Source organism: Balearica regulorum, chromosome 19 (genome assembly GCF_011004875.1).
Source record: "Balearica regulorum gibbericeps isolate bBalReg1 chromosome 19, bBalReg1.pri, whole genome shotgun sequence".
In the NCBI taxonomy this organism is placed as follows: domain Eukaryota; kingdom Metazoa; phylum Chordata; class Aves; order Gruiformes; family Gruidae; genus Balearica; species Balearica regulorum.
This window is the reverse complement of record NC_046202.1, coordinates 4672294-4691350: the sequence shown is the minus strand read 5'-3', so window position 1 is coordinate 4691350 and position 19057 is coordinate 4672294. Positions and strand designations below refer to the sequence as shown.

General features: G+C 50.5%; 2 protein-coding genes across 6 annotated transcripts; one reads left to right on the top strand and one right to left on the bottom strand.

The window, feature by feature from the left end:
* The first annotated feature begins 1885 nt into the window (after nucleotides 1-1885).
* P2RX5 (purinergic receptor P2X 5) lies at nucleotides 1886-17215 on the top strand. Of its 4 annotated transcripts, none has more exons than XM_075771189.1 (12): nucleotides 1886-2511; nucleotides 5815-5965; nucleotides 9058-9177; nucleotides 10073-10148; nucleotides 10506-10602; nucleotides 10991-11071; nucleotides 11881-12019; nucleotides 12838-12974; nucleotides 13248-13341; nucleotides 13806-13871; nucleotides 14194-14276; nucleotides 14725-17215. In XM_075771189.1, exons 1-12 carry the CDS (start codon nucleotides 2387-2389, stop codon nucleotides 14798-14800), a joined length of 1245 nt encoding a protein of 414 aa, XP_075627304.1. In that variant the 5' UTR covers nucleotides 1886-2386; the 3' UTR covers nucleotides 14801-17215. The 4 variants fall into 4 exon arrangements, with proteins under 4 accessions (XP_075627304.1, XP_075627303.1, XP_075627307.1 ...); XM_075771188.1 differs by lacking the exon at nucleotides 1886-2511 and adding an exon at nucleotides 2898-3499; XM_075771191.1 differs by lacking the exon at nucleotides 1886-2511 and adding an exon at nucleotides 2901-3499 and having other exon boundaries at nucleotides 9058-9129.
* Nucleotides 17216-17947: 732 nt separating this feature from the next.
* On the bottom strand, nucleotides 17948-19049 carry EMC6 (ER membrane protein complex subunit 6). Of its 2 annotated transcripts, XM_075771200.1 has the most exons (3): nucleotides 18950-19049; nucleotides 18796-18862; nucleotides 17948-18518 (listed from the first exon to the last, which is right to left on the bottom strand). In XM_075771200.1, exon 3 carries the CDS (start codon nucleotides 18474-18476, stop codon nucleotides 18144-18146), a length of 333 nt encoding a protein of 110 aa, XP_075627315.1. In that variant the 5' UTR covers nucleotides 18477-18518; nucleotides 18796-18862; nucleotides 18950-19049; the 3' UTR covers nucleotides 17948-18143. The 2 variants fall into 2 exon arrangements, with proteins under 2 accessions (XP_075627315.1, XP_075627314.1); XM_075771199.1 differs by having other exon boundaries at nucleotides 18796-19011.
* Nucleotides 19050-19057: the final 8 nt, after the last annotated feature.

Genomic DNA, 19057 nt, shown 5'->3' with positions numbered 1-19057 from the left:
GAGGAGTTATGTATAGGTGTAACGTGTCAGGGAAAAAAAAAAAAAAAAAGGGAAAAAGGGAAAGTTTTGGTGCCGGAGGAGAAATTTCCAGACTGAGTAAGTAGCCCTCATGGGAAAGGACCAGAATTGTTTTTTTTTCCATGGGAAATTCAAAATGTTGGACTCAAGAAGGGAGATATCTTGCAGAAGAGATCCAGCCTTGGTCCCTTGAGAAGGGCTAAGAAAAACTAATGTTTTTTTGTCTTTAACTGACAGTGATTAGATTCTGTTAGATTATTTACTCCCCCAGCCCGGGTATGAAACTGCTTATGTTTGAACAACCCACAGATATGATGAAACATACCCGTAATCTTGATTTCCAGGCAAGGAAAAAAATAAGGTTTTGAAACCTAGAGGTGTTAAGAACAGTATCTACAAGAGCATGCCAACAGCACTATCATCAGCACAAATCTAGCTTGTGCTGAGCAGTATGCAGAATATTCTGAGGAACATTTGATACAAATTGAAGCTTTTTGTTCAAAAACAACTATTGCAACTGTGCTTTTACTTGATGGGTCTAAAAAACCAAGAAAAGTATCAGTTTCATATCCTTTTTTTTTTTTTAAGCGATCAAACCTGGTCAACATCTTTGGGTCACACCTGTAACAAGAACGCTTCTCACTTGAAAGAACGTTTTTTTAAACCTGTGTAAATCCTTTCTCATATTAATTGACCTGGAAAATAATTGCAAAAACTCAAAGCAGACCTGTGTCTGTGCCACTAAGTAAAACCAGGCCAGGAAGCAACACGCTATTTAACTGCTAGCAAGTTTCCTGGGCTGATTTTAGCCGGTGCAGTCACCCAGACAGATAAGGAAGGTGGGGATGAAGAAGTGGCATCTCTAGACACTGCCAAGGGCTGACTTGTCTCCATTGATATTTTGTTTGTCCATGAACTTGGGTGTCCTTAGTGCAGCAGGAGCAATGGTGGAGGCGCTCCTGAGGCATGGAATATACTCACTGTTTAGTCCCTTCCCCGGAGCAGTTCCAGCAGGGCCAGAGCAAGCAGATATTCTTGTGAGACCAGACCCGTGATCAGAAACGATGCTCGGCTGTCACCCAGCAGCTTGTGCTTGCAAAGTGTCTCATCTAGGAGCAGACTGGGCAGAAGATCAGGTTGTGGCTCCTTTAGGATCTCCTGTCTCCATACAGTTCTGGTTCCTGGGTCTGAGCAGTGGCGAGGGGAGATAGGCTGAGCCTACCTTTCTTCCTGGCTCATTTCTGGCGTCATGGATCACTGTGGTCTCCTTCCTCCTTGCAGAAGTGTGTTTTCTTGGAGACTTTTGTCTCCTTTTATTATTGTATGTTTTAAGAGTTTTTATTTGCGCTCAGGCTTTCACACAGAGGATCTTTAAGACTGGAACTAGTGATAATCTGGTTTGTAGGCATCTGATTGATAAGGAAGGGGTGGATACAATGGCCAACTCTTGTTTGAGGAAGAGAGAAACCACAAGCAGCAGCTGCTTGAGAGAAAAAGAAGGCTCCAGGAGGGGCTTGGGGAGCAGCCTACATGTTTTGTGAGATAAAATGGGGTTGCCCGTGTGGGGTGTGCAGATAGGGAAAGGAGGGGATGTGGGGAGTGGGAGAGGTGAGCAAGACCAACCCTTTGCTTGTGCTGAGGCTGAAGGGCAGCTGGGAAGTTTAGGAGCAGGATTGGGGCTAACTCCAAGCGAGAGGAGCAACCCGGGGGGGTTCACTCTCTCGGCAGCCTGCCGTCACCCCAGGAGCCCCTCATGAAAGAGCCACGTGCAGAAGCAATTGCCAGCCGTGGGGCTGGAGCTGGGGAGCACAGCGGGTTAAAAGGAGGCCATGGGCACATTTCTGTTCTAGTTTTGCAGTTGCTGGAGAAAGGTTTCCTTCGCTCTGCAGAAGGAAGCTCTAGGGATGGTTGTGGGATGATGAGATATTCTGAGGACAGTGTTTTGTTCATTATTACACTGTTTGTGATTCTCTTGTGATTTGGAGCAACCTTGTCACATATTCATTAAAAATCTGATCCATCTGTTTGAATTTGATACAGAATTTAAGGAGGGGGAAGGATAACATTTTCATAAAACCTGAGATCTTGAGAATGATTCTCCCTGGGATTAGGGCTGCGTAGGGCAGAGGTGTGTGTGCTGGAGCAGATCACCTCACTGTGCTGCCTCCATAGTGTGACCGGCTCTCTTCACCCGTGTTCAAGAGAGTATCTCAGTTGCATATTGTATGACCTCCAGAGCCTTCCCGGTCCTGACACAGCCCCATGAGCTAATTGAGTGGTTGTGCACAAACGCAGTGAACCCTGCACTTTATGCCTGATATACCACCTCACGTCTCTGATGATAGACTCTCTCTCGTAGATTCAGCCTATGAGCAGTCCCGTGCCAGAAGAAGCTCTGGGAGACATCTCCCGTCAGTGCACGGGTACAGGATCCCCCAGGAAGGGCATGCTCGGTTCGGATCCCAGTTTGCTGCTGGATCTCCTCTTGGTGAGGTACGTTAGCTCTTAAAAGAGCTGCTGGAAGGTCCTGGCTTCCTTCATTTTTCACCTGAGAGCTCGTTCCGTTCCCTCCTTAGCCAGGCGACGGTGTCTACCCCTCATGGTTTAAGTAATGATCATTTCCTGTCCTTGCACACGCAGATGTCTCTGTTAGACTGGGAGTCATCTCTTGCACTACTGGCTAATAAACAATTCACCTCAGTGAGGATCAAACTGTTCGTCTCCCTTTGGTATTTCATCAGACAGTATGTTCTGTATCTGTATGTGCCTAGCTCAGCACTCACTGGGATTGTAGCGAGACGTGATGGTGATTGATCCCTTAACCACACGCAGAAATTATTTATTAGTTAGGGGGGGGAAGATGTAGCAACCAGGCAGGTATTTTGGATAACTGGTAAGGACCCAAATTCTCATTGCTCATGCAAATGCTCAAGAAATTAAAAATTTAACTTTGTGCTTTGCCATCATGTAAAGGCTGAAGAAAGGCTTTAATACTTAACAGAGAGACTGTAGCTCTGTCACTTTGGATGCTGTAACACGGCTTCATGCTATAACATGTTTCACTATAAACATTTTGTGACTGTGGGGGAGAGGATGAAGCTTGGGGGCAAAACTGAGACAGGGGCTTCCCCAGAGGGTGAATGAGCTGGAAAGCAGCTAAGGAAGGATCTCGTGTTAGTGCAGCTGCTGGTTTCCGACCCGAGAGCTGCTGTCAGGAGGGAGGAGATCAGCCTCTCGCTCTGACGGGGTTGGTGTGTCAGGTTTCTGAGCAGAGCACGTGTGGATAATGCAAGCTGCAAACACTGCTGCCTGCTACAGCCACCGGTACAGCGCGAGTTGGGAGCATGGGGCAGGTGGCTTGGAAGGGTTTATTTCTATCACTTTTTGATTATAAAACGGAGAAATATGTCATTGCAAAGAACAAGAAGGTGGGGATTCTCTATCGAGTGGTGCAGCTCTCCATTCTGGCTTACCTGGTGGGGTAAGAATCACCCTGCATTTCACATCCTGCTGCAGTTGTGTTTGCTTGCTGTGTTGTGATGAAGGTTTGATGTAGGAGATTGTGTACAGTGACAGCTTGCTCTGCCTTATGATTTTAATGCAGATAATTGTGCTTGTTTATACAGCTGGATTTTGCAATATCTAATAGACTTATACGTGATTTTTTACCTGCTAGGGATTGCTAAATTCAGCTCTACCTTCCAGATTAATGTAGGGTTAAAAATAGATCAAATGGCACTATGGTTTGTACTGCATTATTTACGCCTTTATTTCTGTATTCCTTGGGAATGGGACCAAACCTTCATACCTGACTTCTTAGAAACAACAGCATTTATAGACATGGTTGCTGAGCCTTGGGACAAACCTGGGTTGTCTGCAGGGCTGCATGACATGCTCAAGTCTAAATGGGAGGGAACCGAGGACGAAGTGGCAGATTTCTTTGCTGGAGCGGGCTGCAGCAGCCGCCAGGATTGTGGTGGTTGAGGCAGCGTGAAAGTCAGCTTCAGAGCAGGGCGAGTTGGCATGGAGATAGCTAGAGCATCTCTGAGAAACGGCCCAGTTCTGCAAGAAGCTGGTCACACTGACATGTAAGGAATGCAGCAATGCTCCTTGCAGCTTGCAGGCTCAGACCTGGAATTATCCAGCCTATGTGATGCCTGTGCCATTGCTTCCTGAGTTTGAGGCTTTTCGGAATGTGATTCATAAATCTTTACCTTCACTGTCTGTGCTTCTGAGTCCCTTCACCTTTCCCAAACCCTGTGTTTTCACTGATTAAATATAGCAGAGTCATTTTTACATGCTGGATTTATTTATAGAAAGGTGTACGGTTCCTGAGCCTGCTTTAGTTAGCAGCGCAGAGATGAAGTCTCAGCAGTCTGGTATGTATCAGCTACTAAAGGAGGAATCCTGTAGATAACGTTGCCGAGGACACATCCTCCATCCAAGAGGGATATAGCATGACCAGTGACCATGAGTGTTCAGAGACCGTCTGGGCCATACAATTTTCATCCCTCGGCAGCTATTGTCTTTTGCACAGCTGTGGCACCCTCACCGGTGGTGCCTGCAGTGACTCCTTTGCGGCCGGGGGCTCACGGCTTATCGCAGAGCTGGTCTGTGGTAGCCTGACGTCTGACTGATCACGTACCTGTACCTGTACCTGTTCAGGGGCTGGTGCGGGGCTTGTGATCGTCAAACCCCTCTGGATTGTCTCTTGCTTGCAGCTGCCGTTTCTTCCCCAATTTGCTGTGGAAAATGTAAGGGTCTGCTTTTGAGCCCTCCTGGGAGAGAAAAACATTGTTCTCGGGGAAAATAGGAAAGTGGGAAACTTCACAGTGGTGGGGAATGTTATTATTCATGTTTGTCACAAGTAGCAGATAACGGGCAACATATGTCAGTGCTGCTCAGCCCAAGTTGGCCACTTTCCCTTTCTGCATGCAGTAGTGCACTCCAGGTCAGCACACTGCAAAGAGGAGCTGTGCCAGCAGATGCAGCCTGCGTCCCTCCCCCAAAACCTGCCCCGGCACCCTTAGCTTCTTCAAGGGTCCGCGTGATTTGTTGTCTTGGCATTTCATTTAACCCAGAGAGGTTTTCACCCACTAATATGGACCTCTTGCTGTTTCCAGTGGGAAGAAGCAAGCAAAACCTTTCCCTGGGGTGCTTAGCAAAGCAGCAGCTCTTCCAGGTGTGCCAGCAAGAAGCCTGAAGCCCAGTGCAGAGGCCAGGGTGCAGTTGGGTTGTTACCATCGCACTGGCTTACAAAAGATCTTGTATCCAGCTGAGAATATTCCCTACAGATTTCTGTTGGTGATATCCAGATCACCTGCAGGAGTTGCACCTCTCCAGCCAAGGTCTGCTGCTGGACTGGGAGCCTAATGGCAGGTGCTGAGATGGGAGCGACTCAGATATTTGTGAAACCAACCACACTCTTCACTGCGACTTGCAAAAGCTTATTTTATTTTTCACCTTGAAGAACACAGGATATCCTCCCCTGTTTCCACTGAAGTTGCTAAGCACAGCACAGGGAGGTGGAAGGTTTGGGGTTTTATCCTGTGACCAGTTATTACGCCTTTCCTTGCACGTGGGGTCTTGGTCCTGACTCTTTCTCTGCACTGTAGATGGGTGCAGCTTGTGTCAAAGAGTTTACTCTAAATTTGTAGTAGTAGTTGCAGAGAGTTTGGCATCACAGGCATGTTTTGATTTGCCCTTGAATGGTGTTTGGCCTTGGTGTAAATCTTCTTTGGCTAACTTGTTCCCTGACCCCACTTACTAATGCTGCTGCCTGCTGTGTCTTTACAGGTGGGTGTTTGTTGTCAAGAAAGGCTACCAGGACACGGACACATCCCTCCAGAGCTCTGTCATCACCAAGCTGAAAGGGGTAGCCTTCACCAACACCTCAGAGCTGGGGGAGAGGCTGTGGGATGTTGCAGACTACGTCATCCCTCCACAGGTTGGCATCACCCTGCTGCTGTCGTCTCTGCCATCCAGCTAGAAAGACATCTTCCAGCGTGGCTGCTGGTGGAAAGGCTGCAGTGATGTAGCCAGGTCTTTCCTATGAATAAGCAGGAGGTGGGCTACAAGGAAACAGCGCTGTGCCTTCTCTTAGGTCTTTTCAGCAAATATGAAAGCAGCCTTGTCTCTCTCACAAAGGTCCATGATACTTGGCAAGTGGAACTTGCCAAGAAGTCCTGTGGACTTCAGTGGGACTGCTCAGCTGAGCAAAGTGTGAGCTAGAGCGGGCATGCATGGGGCAGCCCAGAGGGGCTGGGACATGGAAAGAAAACGTGGTGCAATTTGAGTGATGAGGGTTGCTTGAAATGTGTCTGGCTAAACCTGCCTTGCTGCTTCCTTGACTTGGACAGTGAGATGCATAGCTGGTGCTTAAGGGGAAAAGACGGCAGCAGATGTGGCACCAGGTTGGAAATTGCCCAGCTGTGCTTGCCAGGGCCTGTTTGTGCTTTCCCTGCTAGTGTCCACCACGTGTGCATGGAAAGGTGTGAGGGGAAAATCAGGGTCTTGTGCTTGACAGGAGGCAGAAAGCGGTAAATGGAACAATTTACTTGTCTGTCCATAAAATAAGGCTTCACCTTCCTCCTTCTGCAGCCTGTGTTTACCTGTGGATCTGTGCTCTGCAGCTCCACCAATTTCAATGCAAAGCCTCACTGCAAGCTGTTGGTCTCAGACCAACATGTGCTGTGCAGCAGGAAAGCCAGGCAGCGTGCTTGTGCTTGTGGTGCATCTTGTTCAAGCTGTGTTGAAGCCCTGGGATGCTTGGCAGGTGGCTGGTGTTTACACCCAAAAATGAAATGATGATGTTGACCGGTATTTTAACTTGTCAGATGTTACTCCTGTGACTCAATATTCTTGTTACTGCTTGTTGACTTACTGAGTAAAGATAGCTGTCTCTGCCTCTGGGCTGGTGTGCTCTGCAACGCAGATGTCTGGGCTGTGGCATCATGAAGCCAAACATGACTGGGCAATCAGTCTACAATATTGAATCCAGCACTACTGCAGCCTGCCCCAGCGTACATCAGCCTCCAGCAGCCCTGGTGATGTTAGACCCTGGGCTCACAGTGGAACTCAGCCACTTCTGTGGACTGTGAACGCAAACGTAGACATCTCATGAGCTTTCCTGCTCCATGTGCTGTTCATCCACTGAATATCTCAGGTCAGCCGTGAGATGCGTCCCACGTGGGTTTTTAGGAATTAATGCGCTGTGACTTGCTCTGCTTACTACTGCGTAATCTCTCATTTTGCTTTGGAGGGAGAGCCCTGCGCTGTCCTGGTGGGGCTGGATGGGCTGGTTGTGCTGGAGAGACCCGGGTAGTGGAGCAGGAGGCGATGAGGGCTGGGAGAAACCCCGTCTCCTCCACAGAGCATTGGGCAGCTCTCCAGAGTCCACCAGTGCGGCTGCTGACCGACATGTCCTTTCTGCTGAGGACAGACGTCCCTGTGTCCCAAAGTGCTGGTGGGATGTGGGGTAAACCCACCCCCCATAAAGCACAGCGAAGGTAGGAGAGCGAGCCAGGCGAGTGCGAGAGCACCGAGCTCTGCTCCCATGGACAGAAACCTGAGATCTCTGATTCTTCTGTGGAGCAGGCAGGGCTGTGTGCTGGAAGGGGGTTTCTGAGAGACTCCGGAATAAACAGTGCTCAGCTTACTGAAATTCACAGTGAGGGCCGAGAACGCCCTTGGACAGGGTGAACCAGTGGCGCTTTGGGGTTAAGCTGAATGCAGAGCAGGGATTCACCTGGTGGATCCTTCACCTGTTGCTCTCCTGGGCTTGTTCTCTGGCAGGTTTGCAGCATCCAAGCAGCCTTGCGGGGTTGGGTGTCCAGAGTTTGCTCCTGATCAGGTATTTTATCACCAGGTGCTCACTCGCACAAGCAACCAGTGTTACAGGTGGCAGGGCCTGGCACGCCGCTGGTTCCTGTTGTGCGTGAGGGTATGTTGTCCAAGATGCTCAGGGCTGCCCTGCCCCGTGCCAGGACTGTGGGCTGGCTCTGATGGTTGTGCGTGTCCCCTCGGCATGACGAGGGTCAGGCTCCCCAGTGCCGGGGGCTGTCCAGAGACGACCCGTGTTCCTGTAGCCGCAGCCTGGTGCTGTTACTGACCCTCCTCCCTTTCCCACCTGCGCATGGTACAGAGCAGAAATGGTAGAAGCACGTGGTTTATTTCTGCAGTCATTTCACTTCCGAGTGTTAAACGAGCCTCCACCTGCAGTGCCATGGTAAGCTGCTTTCTCTCCCATCTGGCTGACTGTATAACTGTCTTCAGGCTTGTTTTTCCTGTGGTTTCTGTTGGTGGTTGGTTGTTGAGGGAAAACCAGTATGGGGAAGAGTTAATTATTTAAACTTTTTGCTTAATGTGGGGAAGGGCTCAAATAGAAGCTATAAATGTATAAAGAAGGGAAGGCTCCGGAACAGGAGTCAGCCATGCATATTGTGGCTTTCCCTAAATACAGAGGAACACAACGCTGTCAGAAATAAGGATTTAGGGGATAAAAATGCAGCCAAGTCTCTCCTCGCACATCCCAGACAGTCATCCTAATGGCTCAATAAAATGATCTGTAGTCTCTCTATTACAGCCGTGCTAGAAGTGCTCGGTTTTGGTTTATTGCGTGTCCACTCAATCCTGCACTGTGCCCTGCTCTCGCTCCGTGAGATTGGGCTTGTAACAGCGCAGCTGGGGTCCAGCCCGACCCTGGCTGAGAGCAAACGCCCGCAGGGACTTTTGATCCCTAATCAGGGTTCCTGATGGAATAGGAGGACAAGCGCTTGCCGAGCAGCCAGCAAGGCAAGGCTCGGCCGTCCTGCTCAGCAAACTAACGCGGTCTCCGAAGCAGAACCCCTTCAGCCACAGAGACCCACCAGCCTCATCCAGACAAATATCCAGACAAAGGGCACTGTTGTATCTCAGCCTGAAAAGCATCAGGAGAGAGGGAGCTGTTACTGTTCTGCAGATAACTGCATCCTCCTTGTAACACGTACTTCAGGAGTAAAACAGATTTTCTGACTTCCTGCCTTACTTTGTTTATTCTAGGGTGAAAGTGTCTTCTTTGTCATGACGAATCTGATTGTGACCCCAAACCAGAGGCAAGCCACGTGTCCTGAGGTAGGAAGAACTGAGCCCCTTGGCCCCCAGACCCCTACAAAACCAGGGGTAAGAACTGACAGAGGACACCCGGGGAGCAACAAACACAGGAAGGATGGAAGGCGAACGGTTTTTCTCTGTAGTGTAATATCTCGGTGGGGAAAATCAGACTGGTTACTGCAAACCTGGGAGGTTCAGCTGTCTTAATTTCCAGAGGCACTGGTCATGTAGAGTCTTGCTGGCTTTAGTTGAAGGTGTTGGACATCTGCCCAGCTGGAGATGAGACCAGAGCAGTGATTGCTCAGGGTCAGAAAAGGCCATGGGAAAACAACTTTGAGTTATGGGTAGAGGGGACTTTCTAAGAGCCCCATCCTGGGAAGGGCTGAACATTCAGGCTTTTGTTACCTTCAGGACATGGGAAGTCTTTCAAACCGTGTCATGTTGAAATGTCCTCTGTGGAGATGTGGTTCAGGGAGCGTTGTCTCCAGGTAGCAATGATTGATTTTCCGTATCACAAGCCCAGGCTGAGAGCACAGTTTGTTTGTTCAGGACGCGGCTGTCCTCTAGTGGCTGCATGTACCCGGTGTGCAGCTGAGAGAAGGGTAATGTTGAGCTCAGAGAGCTTGTAGCTTAAATCATGGGTAGGGTTACCTCTTAAGGTGAAGTACTGTGGCCTCCCCCTCAGTTTTGGTGAGTGGTAGATGCTGTTTGGGTTTTTTCCATAGCCTGTCCCTCTCCAGACTGAGCAGAGCCCAAAAGCAGGACGGCATAGCTGGACCACGGTGTTGCTGGTGGTGGGATGCTGTCGGGCTGTTTGCACGCGACCTGCAGTTACCACTTCAGCTGCACGTTTTCAGTGTTCACCATTCTATGGAGGATTCACCCCAGATCAGCAGCACTTCCTTACCCCTCTGAGTCTCGTGTCCTGTCACAGGTCTCACTTCTGTCCTCTTCCACTTCGCAGAGTGCCAGCATTCCCGACGCCCTGTGTGACAAGGACGGGGACTGCCCGGCGGGGGAAGCAGTGGTGGCTGGCAATGGTAAGGGAAGGGTCTCTCCTCCTGTACTGGTTGTGGTAGAGGTGGGCTCCTTCAGAGGCATCAGCCTGCTTACAACCCCAGAGATCCCTGATGACAGAGAGCGGCAAGGACTTTCTTTTCTTTACTATCTTTTATTAAGATTGCTGCCGTGCGTACAGCTCTGTGGTGGCTGGGCCAAAGTACCCCGGGTTGCTCAGGGAAGCAACAAGAGAGCGGTTGTTCCAGCTGAGAGGCCCTTTCCCAGCAGGGAGGAGGACTTCGGGTGGCAGTGAAAAGCGTCTGATTTTTGTGAGCCCTGTAGGCAAGAAGAGGAGGTGGCTGCTCTGTGTGACCTTTTCTGTGATGTCTGTGCTGCAGGGGTTAAGACAGGCCGTTGTTTGAAAGATGGGGACAGCATCAAAGGGACTTGTGAGATACTGGCCTGGTGCCCAGTGGAGAAAAGATCCAAGCCCAAGTACGTGGCCATCCTGTGCTGTTTCCCAGCTTGAGTCGCTTGGCTTGTGTGTCACTCAGGGCGGTTTCTGGGTTTCCTCTGCTTGGACGCTTGCTTGAACGTTGGCTGTTCAGCCCAGGCGGGAGCTCTGCATGGCCCCCTGGCAGGACTGGCCCTCTGCTCCCCCCTGCTTGGCTCACTGGCTGTCCCAGGGCTGTTTCCAGCTCCCGGGGCTTCCCCTCACCCTGCCCGCTTCTCCCCAACTCCTTGCTGGCAGTGTGCGGAGAGTGGCGTGGCTGGCGTAGCACCACGGGGTGAAGCCTGGCTGTTTCTAAAATGGCAATTCCAGTTTAAAAAACATGTGGGCAGGGTACGAACGTAAAACAGATAACAAACCCTTCTCTTCCAGCACACCGCTTCTCGCCAGCGCAGAAAACTTCACTGTTTACATCAAGAACTCAATCCGCTTCCCCAAGTTTAAGTTCTCCAAGTAAGTGCAGGTGCTCAGAGATCCCTCCATCCTCTCCATCACAGAAACAGAAACCTTGGTTTGCTCCACTGTCCTTCTCCTGCCTGAGGAGGTGGATATTCCCGCTTCTAAGGTGCAGGGGAGGCCTTTGGCTTCAAGCTGTGTGGGAACAAGGAGCTAATGAGGGCTTGGAGCTTCCCAGAGAGTAACTGGGATAAAGCTGTCCTTCACCAGATGAGGTCTGCGATGGCTCCTGCAGCACGGGAGGCACCATGAGCGCATGGATCTATCCACCAGCCAGGGCATAGTCAGGTTCCTGAGCTGCTTCTGCTCCCACATATTCCTCCTCTAACGTAAAAATGAAGGTGCCTGGACAAGGCTGGGAAAATGCAAATTTAAAAATATTTGTTTGCATTCGCTGCTACAATATGAATAAAATAAAGAAGTGTAGAAAGGACTGTGCTCTTGCTATTCACCCAGGCTCAGTTAGACATTTCTAGCATCTTTTCTTTTTTTTTTTTTTTTTCCTTGAGAAAACCAGATAGCCCTGGTGCACTCTGGCAACCTGCTCCATGTGGGTCATTTCTTGAGCCCAGATTCAACTGATCTAGTCCCCATCTGGCCTGGAGGTCAGTTTTGTGTGGGCAGACTGCTTTCCCTGGGCCAAGAGCGGGGAGGCTCGCAGGGTGACGAGGCTGCTGGCAAGGTGCCCTTTCTGTTGTGCACAAGGGGTGCTGGAGAAGTGTCTTGTGTCTGCAGTCGTGGTGGTGTGGGCTGTGTAGGCAAGCAAAGAGGGAGACAAGGTGGCTTTTCCTCTTCCCTACATGCAGGATGAATGTGCTGGCAACCAGCAATGAGTCCTATCTGAAGACCTGTCGCTACAGCACGGAGCATCCCTACTGCCCCATCTTCATCCTGGGGAACATCGTCCAGTGGACTGGGAGCGACTTCCAGGAAATGGCCTTGGAGGTAGGAGCGTCCCTCAGGCTCGTGTGGCTTCCCAGCTGGCTGTACTGCTCACTGGGTGGCCGGGAGGAGAGCCGCTGGCCACTGCCCACGGATCTGCCTCCTGTCCAGGGAGCAGAGGAGAGATGCTTGTGCTCAAGGTCAAGCCGGTCCAATTTATCCTGTCCCCAGGGAATGGGAGGCAGGGCGACAGGGTCCTCTGGAAGACGTGGTTGGGTCAGTTGTCTGTTACTCACGGTGGCCCAGACCACTGCTCTGCTGCAGGGTTTCCATCGGTTTGAGCCCAGAACTCTGGAGCCCAGTGGGGCTCCTCTGCTTGGAGAACGCCCTGTGAGGCTTCCCCTGCGGGGAACGGACACGTTTCTGCATGGAGTGCTGGGGCGGCAGCACCAAACAGGCTGCGACCCAGTGTGCGTAGCCCAGGGGGCAAGACACAACCAGCCTGAGGCTTCCTGGGAAGCATGGGGTGAGAAGAGGCTTTGTGCTGGCTTCTGCACTTGTGAACCCCATCCCTGTGTAAAAGAGCCTCTTCTCCACTGAAGTGCTTTACAGCCACTTAAATTAATGAAATCAGTGTCCTGAAATGAGAAACCTCCTCCTAGGATGCCAGCACAGGGAAAACTAGGGTTGTGTATAGAGTAATGTGGCTAATACCATAAGCATGAACCTGGCCCATCCAGAAGTGTGTGTGCTCCTGTCTCTGACCAGCAATGCAGCTGTTCTTGTCCCCAGGGAGAACTTGCCCAAGGATCTGACAAATTTGAAGACACATTAATTGAACTAAGCTTAAAAAACTCACACTGTCTCTCTCTTTTGTTAAGGGTGGTGTGATAGGAATTCAGATTGAATGGAACTGTGATCTTGATAAAGCCCCTTCTGAATGTAATCCTCACTATTCTTTTAGCCGGCTGGATAACAAGTTTGCAGAAAAGTCCGTCTCTTCTGGTTACAACTTCAGGTAGGTAAAGGTGATGCAGAACCACAGCTGGGCTGAGCTGGTTTGACTGGCTGGTGGTGGTGGTAGGCAGTGAAGCCGTACCAGGTCATGCCAGACACTGCCCCAGCCAAGCACGCTGCTTCCGCGGAGGAGGGGAGGGAGTCGTGCTCGTGGTGAGCTAAAGCTGTTTCTGATCGGGGGAATAGATCTGTTCGAAGAGATAGGTGAATTCAGATGGGTTCTTGTGTGAGGGATGCAGTTGATGGAGTTAAAATTGGCATTGTTGTATTCCAGGTTTGCCAAATATTACCGGGATTCTGAGGGCATCGACTACCGGGTGCTCATTAAAGCATATGGAATCCGCTTTGTTGTGATGGTGAATGGCAAGGTGAGGTTCCAGGCCAGAATATTTCTAAGCCTGGAGAGAAAAAAGGTGGGGGACATCTCTCGGTGGGAAGGCAGCTCTGGGATGGGAACAGCCTTTCTGGCTTGTCGTAGGAAAGGGCTCTTACCCTTCATCCATGTGGAGCTAACCCTACATAAGAAAGGAGACGAGCCTGCATCTCTTCTACCTAAAACCAGGCTCGTGTAAAGTCCGACAGCAGGAAATATGCCCCTTGTTTTCCGTGCACACGCACTGCAGAAAAAAGAAGCCTAATCCAGGGATAAGGCAAGCTCCAAAATGCAGCCATGGACAGTTGGGTCTGAGACCGACAGACCTTGAGCATCCAGGATTGTTGCTGGCAACACACACCCACAGGCACTAGTAGCTCCCCTGTGTAATACCACACCCTTAAGTTTGTTTCTTGGGTTGTTCTTTCACCCAGTACTTCATGACCTTTTTTCTTTTAGGCAGGGAAATTTAACATCATTCCCACCATTATCAATATCGGTTCGGGGCTTGCTCTCATGGGAGTGGTAAGTGAATGTATTTTCTTAAAGGAACGCACTGGGACCCAGGTCCCGCATTTAGCTGTCAGGAGGATAAAATGGGATGGTTTGTTTGTAGCTTCTCACAGAGTTTTTGCTACTGTGGCTGCTCAGTCAGGTGCATGTTTGTGTCCTGTCTTAAAGGCATTTGTTAATGCACCTTGTAGTCGAAATACCCCATGATTATGTGGAGTGTGAAGGAAAATACAGCTCCTACGTTATTCTTCTTTAATTAATGCTCATTGCTAATTAGATCAGAACAATTCCTCTTCCACTCTAACGATAAAACACAAGTTCTTTCTGTTTGCAGGGAGCTTTCTTGTGCGACCTGGTGCTGCTGTATCTGATTAAAAAGAGTAACTTTTATCGAGGCAAAAAGTATGAGGAAGTAAAGTAAGTAAGTGAGCTTGGCTTTTGTGCCTAAATGTAATGGCTTTATTGTTATGACTAGTAGAAATGGAGATACGGGAACACAGTAACCATTAATGGCAAACAACGGCCAATTCCAGGAAATTATATTCCTCCAAATGAGTTTAGCCAAGTTACTCCCTCCCTCCGTAACCCATCACTGCAGTTAGCTGCGGAGCAAAGGAAGCTGCCGTGTCATGGTTGGGCTATAAACAGCGTTGTACTGTCGGTTCGTAGTGACTGCGGATGGAATTGGGGCAGCTCCAAGAGCGCCAGAGCCTCACGAAACTGAGAACTGGGGCTTTAGCTGTGCGGAGGGTGACGGCCGTTGTGGTAAGGTGTGATGGGCTGGCTGGGAACCTCTTGCCAGCGTTGCTTCCTGAAACAGAAATAGCCTGCTCACCTTATCTGTCACCTTTGCTTGTTTCCTCAGGTCCAGCTCCAGGAAATCGTTATCTAACCCGACGCTGAATGGGAATCAGAGCCCTGACCAGCTCGACAGGCTCTAGGCACCGCAGTGGGTCTGCCAGCTGGACTCATATTCCAGGAAAAACCCGCAGGTCTGAAATCACACCAGGACTGGGAGGTGGAGAGACCCCAGATCAGATCTGCTGTCTGTTATCGGGATTCCCAGAGGGAAAAAAAGCCCTTTAAAGAACTCCCTTCTTTCCCCAAGATGTTCTCTGGTATCCTGAGCTTGCGACAGTGTGTCGTCGCTATGGATTTATAAAAGGATTTTATAAAACTAAAAAAGAAGGCACTAAATGAATGTTTTTATATTTCTTGATATATCTGTACCTACATCAATTAGCCGACGTTATCCTGTGGCTGTGCTTTGCTTCCACGTGCGGAAGAGCCGTGATGTGAAACACCGCTGGTGCTTTGAGGAGGGCTGAGATTCAACCTGTCTCCTGCTCCACTGGCTTGTGGCCACAGCTTCCAGCCCTCGCTCGTGTTGCAAGATTAGATGTAAAGCAGCAGGACTGCTCCTGTCAGGAAGTGCAATGAAATGCAGCATTTCAGCAGCTCTCAGAGCCCGGGGGAAAAGGGATGATTACACTACACCGCCCGTGCTGGCTGGGCCTGTGTCACAGTGGGGGCGATTACTCTTATTGCGTGTCTGTAACCGTTAGGGCTAGAAACGGTGCTCCTCCGGGAAAAGCCTTCGCAGCAGCTGCAACAAGGTGCTCTGCTCGTCTCAGGAACAGCAGGAGAAGGTCCTGCTGCGGCTCTGAACAGAGAATTGGTTCGGCCGTGGCTGGGGCCGCGCTACCTCACCTGCTACCCGCTGTCTCCTTTTGTAGCTGGCCCAGAGAACCGGCATTTGAGAGCACAGACCAGGTAACAGCAGGCAGCGGAGCGTTTTGAAGCAAGGCAGGGACAGAGGGGTTTGTCGGCGGGGAAGGGGTTAGCATGCTGGGAAGTGGCGCTGGAGTATCTGCACGGAGAGGGTCGTAGGTTCTGCCCCCTTGTTCAGTGGCTGGGTTCATTTGCTTGGGATTGTCCTCTCCACGTCCGTTACCGATGGCTCATGGTGGGGGGAGAGCTGGAAGGGCCCTTAATGCTGCTGCTGTTTTTTGTAGTACCCTGAACTGTACTGCAGAGACTGAAACAGGGAGCTCTGTCAGGCAAAACAGGTTTTGCCAGGTTCTTCCACATACACCAACAGGAGGAAAAATTAGAGGGCAGATGTCCACTATTTCAACACTCTGGTAACTTCCAAGAACTACCAGTGCTTCATCTCATTGCAGCCCACTTTGTGAATTTATGCTCATGTGGGGATGTAACTAGTCTCAGAAAAGTGCTTATAGAATATTATGATTTACTTCTAAAGTTTGCATTTGCCTGAGCTGACAGGAATTGATGTGCCAGCTCCTGAAGACAGCAGGTGAATTCCTGCCTCATTTAAAGCTTCCACACTGTGGCTTGGTGCAAACTGATCAGTGGGCTGTAGATGCTGCCTGGTCACCCTTGATCAGGAGTCACGATGACAAAGATTACATGTTTCTGTGCGCTCTTTGAATATTGGGATTTAAAGGACTCCTGCTGCAGCGTCCTTGTGTACTGCTGGGACAGCTGTAGAGAGGGTGGCGTTACAGGGAGCTGCAGTCATCGAGTGTCGCACACGCATGGAAGCAGCAAGCTGTACTCACCTTTGCTTTAACTTTTTTAAGGTGGTTACTCCGACATACGTGTTGATGATTCTAAATTAAACCTCACCTTTGTTAGCAGTAGCAAACTCTGAGTCCAGTCACTGATAGCAAACCCCACCCAGTCTCGTCCACTCCCTCTGCTTCTGTTCAGATGCAAGTAATTAGTCAAGCATTTAGTGAGAAAACAATTAAACAGTGGATTTAAAATAATTTTGGATAAGCTGTGTACCTCTGATGCTATAATCGCATCCAAAGCCTCCTCTCTTTGTGCCAGAATTCTCTCCTCTGGGCAAACAGGAGTCACCACGTAGCTGTGCTAGTCAGGCCTATTAGTTACCCTGCCAAGAAAATGGCACGGGCTTTTCACTGTCAGATCTTAATTCTAGTTGAGTAATTTCTAGATGGCGAAACACATGGTGAACCCCACACGTGACAGCAGGCCAAGGCACAACTCACAGAGACCAAGTAGCTCATTGTAACACGTAAAGCTGACCATGATCTACTGAAACCAATGCTTCAACTTGACAAACCATCCTCTTGTTAGATGACCAAAGCTATTTCCTGAATTTAAGTCTTCAGGGGCTGCAGGCCCCCAAAAGTCCCTAGAATATTTCCCTTCTTTATACCTCCTGCTTGACACAAATCCCCAAGCCATTGCTGTTTGTTGATAAAACATAACCAGATTCCTTCTCAGGAGCTTGTTTCTTTGATTTTTTTTTTTCCCCTCCTTGTATTTAATGTTCAGCAATAAAATTGGCCACTTTAGGGCAATGTTCTCCAAGACTCTTCTGTACCGTGTGGCTTTTAGGTTGCACACACCACCTTCTCTGTGATACACACCTACGCTAAGCAGGTCAGTTAAACACTAAGTTTGCACAAGCAGGTCTACAGCAAAGATATGACCTGTATGGTAGGTGATTGAATTTTCATTTCTGTTCGCACCAGAGACTTATGGAACACCACCACACTGTTCAGTTATGGAAAACGCCAGCAGGCTGACACGTGTGTTCAGTAGTCTGAGCTGGCAGGTAGTAAGACGCTGCTCTTACCCGGTTGTTTCTGGACACAAGGGTACTAAAAAAGCAGCAAAATGTTTGACTTGTGAGACCATTACTTACTGAATTTTGCGTATGCCAGTGACAAGTATCCATGACAGTGTCATTTACTGACAGCGTGTACACATATATCACTTGTGGAAATAACATTTACACGAGCAACTCCATTACATTTCTGTACCGAACCTTCACATACACCTAATTACATGCTACTGTACAGTATTGCCTTGTGTCAGCAGATTATTTAAGAGCGCTGTGTTATACACTGCTTTTATCAGTATTTGTGTGTAGGGACAGGCAGCAAATCTAGAAGGGACTGTAACTGGTGTGTCTTATCCAAAACACAACGGACACAAGGGACTACCTTAACCAAAACCCACGGCTGTGCCTGCAGTTAGGGACAGAAGTTATTCCTTAACCATCAGACAAATATCGGAGGCATCCAAGCGGTGTTTCACATTCAGTTTAATTGGAACAGTACTACCGATTCATTTGTACTTGGACATAATTTACCGACAGTATTAACAATACAAGCGATGAACAACAGTTTAAAAGGTAAGCTGGCCTAGTTGTGTAGGTGACTTTTGGCAACAGTCCTCCTGCTTCATTAAAAACCGCTGCGGCTAACGCGGCTCCTAGTCGGTTTAGTAGACGTGAACCATGCCGTACAGGAAAGTCCAGAACAGGACATACGTGAAGAGCCCTCCTATAAGCCCCCCCGTGAAAAGCGGCCTTCGGGATTTAAAGTACTTGTTCCATCGCCGTCCGGCTTTTAACACCAAGAGCACGGAGAGGAGGACGGAAGCCAGGAAGTAGAAGATGAAGCCGTGCAGGCCGGTCAGGCCGAGGATCCCCGCCGTGGCGCCCGACAGGGCCGAGACAGACGTCCTGCAGTAGTCCAGGATGGCGGCGTTCCCCCGCACCGCCGCCTCGCTGATGAACTGCGGCCCCTCGCGCTTGGCCACCACCGCGGCCATGGCTCCCAGCCGGGCTCCGGGACTTCCTCTCTCCCAACGAGACTGAGGTAAAGAAGACAACGCGCTGTACGGTCTGCCCGCCGGCCCGGCGCGGCCCCGGTCCGTGCTGAAGCGGCGTCTCCCGCGGAGAGCCGGGCCCGCGGCACCGACGCGGCGAACCCGCTCGGCTCCCGGGGCGGCCCTCAGGTACGCCGTTCCGCAGCGCGGCGGGAGCTCAACGGCCTCCGGCGCCCGCGCGGAGTCTCCTCCCGGCACCGCCCGCCTGGCGCCGCGGAACGCCCGCGGGGCCCTCCCGCCTCTGCGTCCCCTCGGCCCGTACCTCTCATCCACGGCGGCGCGCTGCTCCGCGGGACCCCCGGCCGGGCCCGACCGTCACGCCTCACACCCTGCCAAGGGACACCGCACACCGCCCGTCACCGCGGGCCGCCCGCGGGAGCTGAGGCCGCCGCGCCTCCCCGCCGGGCCCAACCTACCGCCACAGCGGAGCCTCTCGCCTCCCCGCCGGAAGCTCCTGTCGGCCATTTTGGCGCGGGGGCCGCCGGGAAAACGGCCTGGCTTCCGGCGCCCGCGCCTCTACCGCG

What these genes read in the sequence shown, in the direction of transcription:
- P2RX5 (XM_075771188.1), top strand. Translation starts at nt 3,363, where the DNA reads ATGGGGCAGGTGGCTTGGAAGGGTTTATTTCTATCACTTTTTGATTAT. An exon ending in GGCTTGCTCTCATGGGAGTG is followed by an intron (nt 13,872 to 14,193) that starts GTAAGTGAATGT and finishes TTCTGTTTGCAG; the next exon opens with GGAGCTTTCTTGTGCGACCT. An exon ending in AAAAAGTATGAGGAAGTAAA is followed by an intron (nt 14,277 to 14,724) that starts GTAAGTAAGTGA and finishes TTGTTTCCTCAG; the next exon opens with GTCCAGCTCCAGGAAATCGT.
- EMC6 (XM_075771200.1), bottom strand. Translation starts at nt 18,476, where the DNA reads ATGGCCGCGGTGGTGGCCAAGCGCGAGGGGCCGCAGTTCATCAGCGAG.